Source organism: Theobroma umbraticum, unplaced genomic scaffold, assembly GCF_002168275.2.
Source record: "Theobroma umbraticum cultivar Fairchild unplaced genomic scaffold, ASM216827v3 scaffold_30.0, whole genome shotgun sequence".
Taxonomy (NCBI): Eukaryota; Viridiplantae; Streptophyta; class Magnoliopsida; order Malvales; family Malvaceae; genus Theobroma; species Theobroma umbraticum.
The window spans coordinates 14,025,773-14,037,778 of record NW_018397254.1 but is presented as its reverse complement, the minus strand read 5'-3'; the positions used below and the strand labels follow the sequence as shown (position 1 = coordinate 14,037,778).

At 33.5% G+C, this 12,006-nt stretch overlaps 1 protein-coding gene across 3 annotated transcripts; it reads right to left on the bottom strand.

Annotated features, from left to right (window-relative positions):
- Positions 1 to 2,615: 2,615 nt before the first annotated feature.
- LOC110417615 (uncharacterized) lies at positions 2,616 to 6,579 on the bottom strand. Of its 3 annotated transcripts, XM_021430078.1 has the most exons (3): positions 6,333 to 6,579; positions 3,430 to 5,794; positions 2,616 to 3,161 (listed from the first exon to the last, which is right to left on the bottom strand). In XM_021430078.1, the coding sequence occupies exons 2-3, from the start codon at positions 5,653 to 5,655 to the stop codon at positions 3,048 to 3,050; spliced, it is 2,340 nt and encodes a 779-aa protein (XP_021285753.1). In that variant the 5' UTR covers positions 5,656 to 5,794; positions 6,333 to 6,579; the 3' UTR covers positions 2,616 to 3,047. The 3 variants fall into 3 exon arrangements, with proteins under 3 accessions (XP_021285753.1, XP_021285738.1, XP_021285746.1); XM_021430063.1 differs by having other exon boundaries at positions 2,616 to 5,794; XM_021430071.1 differs by having other exon boundaries at positions 2,616 to 5,794; positions 6,351 to 6,579.
- Positions 6,580 to 12,006: the final 5,427 nt, after the last annotated feature.

The window sequence follows — 12,006 nt, the reverse complement described above, 5'->3', positions numbered from 1 at the left end:
GTATTAATGATATACAATGGGGAGGAATGTACCTAGGGATGCCGTTAATTGCATGGGGTTCGAGGAAGCAGATTTTCAATTTATGAAAGAATCACGTGGTTGGGAGAGATATTCTCATTAAAAGCAGTGGCGCAGGCAATCCCAACATATGTAGTGAGTTGTTTTAAGCTTCCTGACTCAACTTGCCAAGAAATTGATTCAGTGATAGCTCAATTTTGGTGGAGTGGTAATAGTAAAGATTAAAAAAAATTTATCGGAAGAATTGGAAGTCATTGTGCTCTTCAAAATTCATTGGAGGGATGGGTTCTAAAGACATCGAGAGCTTCTATTTGGCAATGCTTGCTGAACGGGGCCGGTGACTACAAATGGAAGAGACAACTCTTGCGTTTATGGTTCTGAAAGCAAGATATTTCCCAAGAACCGATTTTAAAAATGCTCTAATTGGATCTAATCCTAGCTACTTGTGGAGAAGCCTTAGAGAGAGTAAAAAGGCAGTAAAAAAGGGTCTAATTTGGAGAGTAGGAGATGGGAAGGAAATTAGTGTAAGTCGAGATAATTGGCTGCCACATGATTCACCAAGACTGATTATGAGTTTTGAATGCGCAGTAGAAGACGAGTTGTGGGTTTTAAAGCTGATAATTGAACATACAATGACATGGAATGCGGAAAAAATAAATAACATATTCCTTCCATGTGAACGGGATCTCATTTTGTCCATACTTTTGAGCTTTAGAAGGTCTAGAGATAGGAAAGTTTGGTTCTTCAACAAGCATGGGAGGTATATGGTGCAATCGGGTTACAGACTAATCCAAGCTACTTCTCTGAATAATGTAGTGGACTCCTCAAATGGTAATTGTTTGGGACGTTGGAAAAAGATCTGGCAATTAATATTCCCAGGAAAATCATTTTGTTCTTGTGGAAAACCAGTAATGGTATTCTTCCAACACAAAAAGCACTGATTCAAAGAAGAGCAAATGTTAAAGGAAACTGTCCTATTTGTAGCGATGAGCTAGAAATTTTATTCCATTATTTGTGTTGTTGCACATTGGCAAGGGTTGTATGGATGATATCGAAATGGGGATTCCGACCCCTAGAAGAAAATTTTAGAACACTGATAGATTGGCTGCAATATTTATGTGATGTAATGGTAATGGGGGGTTTTATGGGCTGTCTGGAAGGCTTGCAACTGGGCAGTGTTTAAAAATGAAAAGCTGCAGCCGGCACAGGAGTTGGAAATTGGCATCAGCACTACATCGCAATACAGGGCTGTTAATAAGGCACATGGAAGCTTGTCTCTTCAGCAAACAAGGATAGTAACATGGTGTCTCCCAAGGGTCTGTAAAAAGAATGTGGATGCGGCATTAGTTGGGACTGATGAGGAGAAGAAAACGGGTGCGGACTCTGCAGTTAGAGACGAGATGGAAAACTGACTCTTGCGGGGAGGGCAAATTGAATTTTGGAACCTCTGCTGAAGAAGCTAAATTGGGAGCTGCTGTGTGGTCTCTACAGTGTTGTAAGAGGGAAGGATTAACGACACCTGAATTAGAATTGGACAGCTTGATGGTAGTTAACTAGATTAAAGAGCAGAAAGTTAATGGAGTCTTGGGCTATTGTTCTAATGCACGTGGTTGGCTGTGAATCTGTTCAGTATTGTCCAAGAGCGTGTAGCAATGTAGCTCACTTGATTGCAAAAGGTTGAAGAAGCTGTGGTGTGGAGGAAAATAAAGCAATGTTCAATACGCCGTGCTTAGAGATGCAAGGAGCTCAAATTGAAACCATTAAAATGCGGAGAGGTTAATGTACTTTTTCGATGATTATATGACTGTGGGGTACTCTTTTTTTCTTTCCATGATTTTTATTTTACTGGGTTTTTTCATGAAAAAGTTTAGGGTGAGACTCTTAGTTACGAACAAAAAAAGAATTTAAGATAAACTAAAATGTTTTATTAAAAGTTCTTAGTTCATAAAATGTATTGATGAATCAATGATTTACATCATTCTTCTAAAAAAGTAAAAGAGAAAAAAACCAATGAATTGCGTAACATATTTTAAGTTTGAAATTTGAATATTGTGGAAGGCCAAGCTCGACGCAAAACAACGAAAAAAGGTAAAGGCCTAGCTCAGATATTACCTTTCTGAAGCACACAACACAGACTCAAGCCAAAAAAAAAAAAAAAGAAACCAAAGATGTTTAGTTATTGAAACTGCAAAAAATCATTCAACTAAGGGTATATTATTAATAAACTAGCATTTCTGAAATACAGCAGAACAAACTGCATAAAAATGTTTCAAACATGGTGAGGCGTTTTCAGACTATGCAACCAAATCCAAGTCATCATTCATTTGTGGATAGCAGGCAAAACCACTATATATACACATTTGATGCACAATCCAAAGCCAGAAAATAACATGCTTCGGGATGGAACCAATTTCTTAGCGTTCTGGTGGTGCCTTGAAAAAGGGGGTTTAAGCATCAGCAGTTTATCAACAAACCCTTTGCCTCAATTTGGGTCATTCAGTACATTTTTATAACTTAAATTAACAAAGGAAACATCAACTCCAAGATAACATCAAGATACTAGATGAAATACGGCTATCTGCTTGACAAAAGATAAATTCTGGTAAAAAGTAAATAATAATTTCTAATATGATTTGAGCAGTAATTGTATCTACCCACAATCTTCACTGTTATTGAACCTCTAATCTGAACTAACAGTACAACTATACAGCCAAGTACAAAAGAACATGAATCCATGACCGTCAAATACTAAGGATGAGAAAATTGAGCAAGAAAAACACTATAAAATTGAAATAGTAAGAGTGCAGGCTATCAGCAACCCTGCAGGTTAAAGAGTTATGATGGAGAAAGAGCTGTTCCCTGGGCTGAAACAGCATACAATAGCATGTATAGCTCTCTGCTTTCAAAACCCTAAGAAGTTCCATTTACCACAACCAGCACCAGAATCAGCTTTCAAGATGAACTGCAGGAAACCCCAAAACCTGTGGATCTACTTCTAAAACATCATCAACTTGCAGATTTTCGCATGGTTAGATACATTTTGAGGTCAACTCCAAACGTTTAGGTGAGATAACAGGCCAAGGTTGTACACATTGGATGATCATGAAACCAGTTCCACCCAATTTTACGACCGTCCATATCATCTGTCCACAACAAAACCAGTTAATCTTGAACTCAATTAATCGGCCTTATTCATCATGCTCCATTCTCTCATCTTCTTTAAGTATTTCTAACATTCGCTATAATTTCTATTTCTTCAACTTGAGAACCACTGTCCTCTTCTTCCCTAGGTTTTTCACTATTCTCCACTACCCCTCTATCATTAGCTTTTTCTACATCCACAACAACATGTTCTTCATTAATCTCCTTATCATTTTCCAGAATCTCTTCTTCCTTAACATCTATAATTACCTGAAGAAGTTCCACCGGAGTAGCAGCTGGGTCTAGCTCCCGGCAACCCTTTGGAGCATTGGAAGCCTCTTGACCTGTAAGCAAGTATGAAGGAACTTGATGAGAGAAACGAAACATCTCTTCTCTTGGAATCCTTTTAATTTCTCTATGGTCCAGATGTCGGTGAAACACTGTCTTGAAACCAGCAACCTTGATAAGCGGAGTAACTGCCACACCTAGGTCTTCGTTGTAGTCATCAAGTACTTCTACCATATCATACTTGTGTATTACTTCATCGGCAGTTAACTCATTCCATTCAGGGGACCAGTTCCTATAGATAGCCCAAACATCACCCTTTCTTGGATATATATGAATGGCCCCACGCATCCCTTTTGTCCACCGAACCTTGTGTGAAAAAGAATTAAGTGAGCTGTTGATCTCATGCTTGCCTATTCTGAACTCCCCACAGGTTTTTGAGAAACCAGAACCTACCCAGTTAAGTGGACCCAACTCACTGTTAGTTTTTGAATTAAGCCAGCTGATCCGCATCTTGAATGGATTCAGAGAAATAACATTATGGATCATGGCATAATATCGAGGCATCCCATCATCATCATCATATGCAGCCCATACCTGGTTATCTCCAAAAGATTTTTCAGTTCGATCCTTGTCAAAGTCATGAAAATCTGGATCTGGGACATTTATGGACATTGCTTCCAATGTTTCCGGATCAGTTTTGACACGACTGCCAGGAAAAGTCTTGGCACAATGATCCCCATTGATTTTATCAACAAACCCTCCTAACTTGTTCTGATCCTGTGCTTCATTGTTTACCAAAGATTTGTTTGGTTTCTCATTTGCATTTTCATTGCCTTTAATATCTTTGGATGCCGTAGCTGCTGATGATGAATTCAATTCTAGCAGTTTCTTTCGAATTTCTCCCTTGGCCTTCGCCACCAGCAGACTTTGAATTTCTATCTGAGAGATATCTCTTGCACTGTTGTGCTTAGTGGTTCCATTGATCCAACCTGTTTCTGAACTGCCTAGTTTTGATCCTGTTAGACTAGCTGTACCTCCATTTCCTACACCCATTTGATTGGTGACATTAGTTCCATGGGTGCTTCCACTAGCATCTTCCATGCCTCTCCTTCTCTTAGCAGCATTAGTGTATCCAGTTGAAGAAGCACCGCTTGCCCTTTTAGAGGTATGATGCTTTCTCCGCATGGCCTCTTCTCTTTTTATAGCTGCCTGCGCTTCCTCCCGCTCTCTCCTCACTTTCTCATATGCTTGCTGAACCACACTTGCAGCTTGAGCTGCAGTTGAGGCACCACCTGTCCTGGAAAAAGGACCCCATTGGAAGTTGCTTTGACTATATGAATCATGACTACTGAATCCTGTGGCATTAGATGCAGAAGCATGGTTTCTTCCTGAATTACTTGTGCTTCTGTTAGCTGCTTGACTATTTGTGCTCTGCCGCTGTTGCGAATAATTCCAAGAGGTAGAGGTAGATGTGGTTGGGGGAGCGGTTTCTACAGCCAAAAATGGCTCATGGCAGTTGGGGCACAGTAGATTATGATTAAGATACACTCTCAGATACTCATACTGCATCCTGCATCGGTGACAGACAGTCCAGAACGTATTTGGTTTTGGCTTATGAGATGATGCCGGATTTGAAGACTGACCAGGACGGTTTGATGTACGACCAGCAGGGGTCGAAGACTGAGCAGCACGTGGGTTACTCTTGGAATTCCTCGCACTTGAAGTGGTTGTTTTGGTGACATTGTGAAAACCATTTGCCACTTTTGATGCTGTTGGACCTGCACTAGGTGTTGAAACCTTTTGCATTAACTTCCCACTCCTCTTCTGGTCATATGCTACTCTCTTAGCCTTATCAGACAACAAACTCCATGCCTCTGAAATAAGTTTAAATGCCCCATCAGCTCCTACAGACTTATTTTTATCAGGGTGAAGCATTAAAGCAAGCTTCCTATATTGTTTCCTCACTGCTTCATCATCAGCGTGTGGATTCACACCGAGTATGGCATACCAATCTGCTTCCCCATTTATTCTGTTCTCCGCAGAAATATGAACATCGAGTGTTGCTATCATTTGGGAAATACCGTCAAGCCCAGGATACAAATTCTGGGCCTTCAAAGCAAATTTCTTTGCCCCCACAATATCCTTGGCCATGAACTTCTTCTCAGCAAGCTCTTTAGCTCTGGTGGCCTCATCTTTATTGCACTCCATTTCCCTTTGCCAGCGTTGCTCTCTAATGGTAGAGCCACCAGAAAATTTCTACAAATTTCAGCCACCCCACTTAACAATTCCTCAGCTTCTGTGTTTTCTCATACTTGAGGAGAAAAAAATGGAAAAAGCCCAAAGCCCACTTCAAAACGGATACAAACACAAAAGACCGAGGTAAGAACAATGCCCAAAATCATAAGAACAGGGATTATCGTCAAGAACATGTAATTATCGTCAAGAACAATGCCCAAAAAGGAAAAACAAATTGAAAAGAACATGTAATTATCGTCAAGAAGGGAACTTGTTAAGGCGAAAAGCTCAGTCAAGTTATTCATTTCCAAAATGTACTTACAAGCCAACAAAGTGCGACATCTGAAAAGAAAGAGAGAAAAGGAAACACAAACCATGTTCTCTCTCCCACATGAGTTATCTAGCAATTATTGCAGACAAAGATACATCGAATGGTATAAAGAAGCGTTTAAGAGTAAAACTAATCCAAACCAAGTTACAAAGAAAACCAATCCAAATTAACACGCAAACTAACATCCATGGATCTACGTTAAGCTTGTGCAAAACGAAAACAGGCGAATCACGATTTATCAATCAAGACCCAGAATTTCACATGAAATGATCAGCTTATGAAGAGTATTTTTCAGGGAAAAATATAGTGAAATTATTACCTTATAATAAGAACTGACCTAGTAGATGGAACATTCTTTTGTATCAGAGAGACACCATGGACATACCTCCATCACCAATTTTTTTTATGCCCCCTCTTTTCTCTCTCAAATCTTAAAAAATGCCCCCAAAACTGGACCTTTTCTCAAAACCCCTCTTAACCCAGACAGGACAAGCCTTTCCCCCTATGACCATAAAACCATAATAACATTAACAAATATTTTTTTCAGTGGTATAGGCTTTTCTTTGTCTCCCAATTTGCATTTTCTTGTTAACCCTAATCATTTTTCTTCATATAATTGGCTGAGAATCCTAACCATGGTTAACTTCTAACTCTTCAAATGGGTTTATAACATTGTCAATATCCAAAATATGGCAAGTTTTTTATTTTTTTGTAATTTGGTCAAATTTTTCCTCCTCTCAAAAAATATATTTCTCTATGTTCATATTATAATTTCTACCCAAGGAGCAATAATTTCTTTTCTATCATGGAAAAAAATAAAATGTGGGCGAATGAAATTAGAAGTTTAGATAAATTCATAATTTTTTACAAATTCACAAGATAAATACGAGATTTTATTTTATGCTTTTCTCATTTCTCTTATTTAAAAGATTATTAATATTACTTTTCGATATTTAATGATGTATTGACAATATAAAATATACAAACATTTATAAGTTAAATTCAGCCCAATACTATTGGCAAACCCAAACTCAAGCTCCCAACCATCCATTTAAGTTAAGTATATAATTTTTAAAGTGGACTTCAAATCTAAAAATTTATGTCTACAATTTATTTTAAATTGACTCGATTTAAACTCACGAACACCTCTAATACTTAATGAAAATATATTATTTATAAACAATTGTTATTTTTTCTTAAAAGCTTAGATTTAACTTTTAAGATTAAAATTCCCATCCTCTCTCACACAAATTTTATAAAACCAAAAAAGGAAAAGAGAAAGATTTGGTTATTTTCTTTTAAATGGCGTATATGCGTACACAATATTGTAATTGACACAGGTATAAGTATTGAATTCTTACCAACTCACATATCCAACTACTTATAGAAAGATAGCTAAGACAATGCTGTTTAAATTTTTGGGTAATCAAAATAAATTAGTTTTCCATTTTTATGATTATGTTCCCTAATATAAATGACTCATAAAAAAAGGCTAGGGATTGAAATCTCTTCGTTGACAATTCCTTTATAGCACGTTTGGTTGGTGGAATGGCTAAGTCATTCCCCTTTTATTCCCAAGAAATTTTGATTCCTTTATTTGGTTGAGAAATCGTCCAAGGAATAGCCATTCCTATGAAATGGCTATTCTTCAAAATCCTCCAAAACTAAGGAATAGCTAATACCATCCTCCCCTATGATACTAGCTATTCTATAGTTTGAGGAATAAACTCAAAAAATCATAAAGATCAAAATATCCTTTACAAGTTTAAAAAATTACAACTCTATTTATATAAAATATTATTTTTTTCTCTCTCCTCTTCCTCTCCCTTGATTCTAACTTTTAATAAAATATTAATATTTTACCATATTAATATTAAATTATAAATAAAATATGAATAGTTTAAAATAATAAAAATTAAATTATAAATAAAATATTAATATTTAAATTATAAGTTATTAATAAAATAAATTATAAATTATTCCTACTTAAAAAATAAATTAAAAATAAATAAACATAATAACATTTAAATTATATATAAAATATTAATAATTAAATCATCAATTATTAATATTTTAAATAAATTACCAATTAATATTAATATTTAAATGATCAATTATTAATATTTTAAATAAACTATCAATTACTAATATTTAAAAATAAAACATAATAATTAGTCATAATAATATTTAAATTTAAAATATTAATATTTTAAAATATTAATGATAAATTATAAATAAAATATTAATATTTAAATTATCAATTATTAATATTTGAAAATAAAATAAAATAATTAATCATAATAATATTTAAATTAAATAAAATATTAATATTTTAAAATATTAATGATTAAATTATAAATGAAATATTTATATTTAAATGATTAATTATTAATATTTTAATTAAATTCTAGATCATTAATATTTAAAAAATATAATAAAAATAAATAGTAATATAAATAATAAAGGGTGTTTTTGTCTTTTTATTTTTTATTCTTTTCTTATTTCAAAATTATTGTTACCAACCAAACACTTCAATAAGTCATAATAATTATTTCTATGTTATTCCATTCGTCGTACCAAATAAAATAATAACTATTCTATTCTATTCTCATCTCATTTTATTCCCACATAATAACTATTCTATTCTATTCCTGCCTATTTCACCAAGCAAACGTAACCTTAATGTTTTTTACTTTTGTTTTACATTGTGTATAATGTAAATAAATATTGCTATAACTTCACTATATGTTTTGAGTTCTTTATCAATTCACATCTCCAATTACTTATGCTTATGGGAGACAGCTAACATAATGCTATTTACATTTTTGTATTGATCAAATCATTTGTAGTTTAGAAACACATGCCTGACTTCTACTCTTCGTAAAGCCTTTGATTCTTTTATTAGGGATAGAATTATTTATATAAACTGTGATGATAATGATAGTAAATATGATTGTTAAAAGGAATCTCTACGGAAGTTCTACATCGACAAGACTTATCTTTTTATTTTTTATTTTTATCATGAAAATTTAGTTTTATTTCGAGTTGTTAAAAACTTAAAGAAAGAATAAAGTCTCACCATAATATTAGGATATTAGAATGCAGAATTTAGGATAAAATACCTTATTTCTTAATTTTTAGTCAAAATTTCAAGCGGGTTTATTAATTTTTGAAATAGACACTTCGTCTCAAAAGTGTAAACATTGTTAACAGAGAATATGAAAGGATTACAATACCTTTTTTATTAATTTAAAAAATTATTATATAATTTTTTGTAAAAAATCAAAATAAATAATTCATCGGTGCTCCCCTCCACCTCTTATTTTTTAAATTAATAAAAAATTATATAATAGTAATTTTTAAAATTAATAAAAGGTAAAATTATCCTTTCAATATTGCCAAGTCCTCAAACTAATAAAAACACTAATGGTTGATTAACGGTTGGATCTATGTGTCTAGCTAAAGATATTTTTTGAAACGAAGTATCCATTTCAAAAACTAATAGACTCGTTTGAAATTTTGATTAAAACTTTCGAGGGTGGGGGTGTTTTAGCCTAGAATTTAGTGTTTAACTCTACATATCATTAGTAAGGATGCAAACGGATAAAGTACCCACTTTCTTTGAGATACTTTAAATCGCTTGACATCCATGCGAATCGATGCATATTCTAGACCCTCTATCACAAAGCTGACTAATACTTAACAAAATATGTTTTAAACTTTTAACAAATAAAACATGCTTGATTTAGGTTTAAGATGTGTTACCAATAGTTTCAATTCCTTAGATAATACCCTTGAAGTCATCACTAAAAAAGACACTACCACTCTTATTCCTATCAAGCTTAGCAAAAAAGTTCTCATTGACTATCATGTGCCTTAAGTAGCCACTGTCCAAGTACCAAGGCTACTTTTCCTTCTATTGAGTTTCAAAACATTTGTCTTTTGCCCTTTCTCAACCTAAAAAATAGATCTTCAATTTTTCTTAAGAGGTACACATACTTTGATGAACCTTGAGGGTTAGTTAACACATGAGATCCTTTAGGCACCCAAACCAATTTGGTTTTAGGAAGTCTATTTTCATCATGATAACAATTAAAAGATAAGTGCCCTTTTTTGCCACACACATAGCAATGTTGAAAAAATGCATTATTTTTCTTTCTAAAAATTGTAGTTTTCTTTGGTTTCTCTTGAATTTCCAAATTCAGTTTTGACTTCTCCTTCATTGAAGCTTTGAAAGCAACATTTTTATCTACTACCTTTTGTACGGCTATATTTTTGCTCTCTAGTTCTAACTTCAAGAGTTAAAATACTCTTCTTGAAGTTCATCATAAACGATATCACAAGTTCAATTTGAAGCATAATCCTTTGATCAAAAATAAAGTTATATCATGCTTGATTTTCTCTAACTCGTCATCTAAATCTATAGTTTTCTTCGTCATAGTTTTATATTTTAAAACAAGTTTTTTAAATTCAACATGCAAGTATTCATACTCTTATTAAAGTTCATCATAAGAGATATCATAAGAGTTAAATGTTACCTCAATTTCTTCCTTTTTTGCAATAGGGTAAAAGTTTTCTTTTTCCTCTAATTTTGCTTTATCTTCCATTGAACTTGAAAAATCACTATCAGATCATGTTGTTGCCACCGTTGCTCTTTTTGGTTTATTTTATTTTATTTTCTTTGAAGTTTCTTCCTTGAGTAATGGGCATTTTGATTTGAAATGTCTAACTTTTTTACATTTAAAATAGACCATTTCATTTTTTTTAGCTAAGATCACCCTTATGCTTGTTTTTCCAAGAAAAACCTTAATCTTTCTTGAATTTTTTTTCTTCCAAAACCTTTTGCTTTTTTGTCCCATCAACTTTCTAAACTTTTTAGCTATCATGGCTAATTCTTCATTGTCATCACTTGACAATTCTTCTACTTCTTCTTCAAGTGTGCTAATCTTGAGTACAAGAATTTTTTTCTCTTTCTCTTTTTTCTTATCCTCTTCTTCTTCTTTCTTCATTTCTAGTTTATATGTGAGGAGTGAGTGACAAATTTCATCAAGTATGACCACATTGAGATCCTTGACTTCTCGAATGACGTGATTTTGGGTTTTTAGCTTTTTGGGAGGCATTTAAGTAATATTTTCACTAACTCATGTTTTAGGATGGTTTTTCCAAGTTTATTAAGCTTGTTTATAATGTTAGTAAACCTATCAAACAGGGTAGAGATGTCTTTACCTTATTCGATTTTGAACATTTCATAATTATGGGTGAGTAAGTCAATTTTGCACTTTTTAACTTGTGAAGCCTCTTCATGAATGACCCTAAGTTTTTTCCAAATCTGCTTGATTGTGGTATAACTAGAGATTTTATTGAATTCAATAGAAATCAATGTATAATGGAAGGTGTTGATAGCTTTAAAATTAGTTTGAACTTTTTTAACTTTAGCTTTAGTCGACCTAGCTCTTGGTTTGGGTAGTTTCTCACTTGTGACAAAATTAGGTAAGATGGGAATGTAAGGTCCTCTTGTGATCACATCTCACATTTCATAATATAAGGCTCTAATATAAATAGATATTCTAATACTCCAATAAGCATAATTTGATCCATCAAATAGAGGAGGCCGATTTATGGATTGACCATCAACAACAACAGACTTTTGTAAAATCATTTAGATCTTCCATAAGGATGTTAAGCTTTAATCTTGAGGGTTTGGCTCTGATACCAATTGTTAGTCCCATTAGTGTGCCAAAGGGGGGGTGAATAACATTAAAATTTTAAGCTTAGCCTTTTTTTCAGCTTATAGAACTCTTAATCAAATAAAGGAGGGAAAATTTAAAGCTTGTTATAGTTAAAAGGCACTAAGTAAGGAAGAGTAAAGAGAAATGGACAATGCATAAATATTTATATTGGTTCAGTCTCTTTGACGTACATCCACTACCTTGATTTCTCAATCAAAAATTTTTAATCCAATTTCACTATACTAGTGAAATTAAAACTTCTAT

Excerpts from the sequence above, each read along its gene's own strand:
- LOC110417615 (XM_021430063.1), bottom strand. The coding sequence starts at position 5,655 with ATGGAGTGCAATAAAGATGAGGCCACCAGAGCTAAAGAGCTTGCTGAG.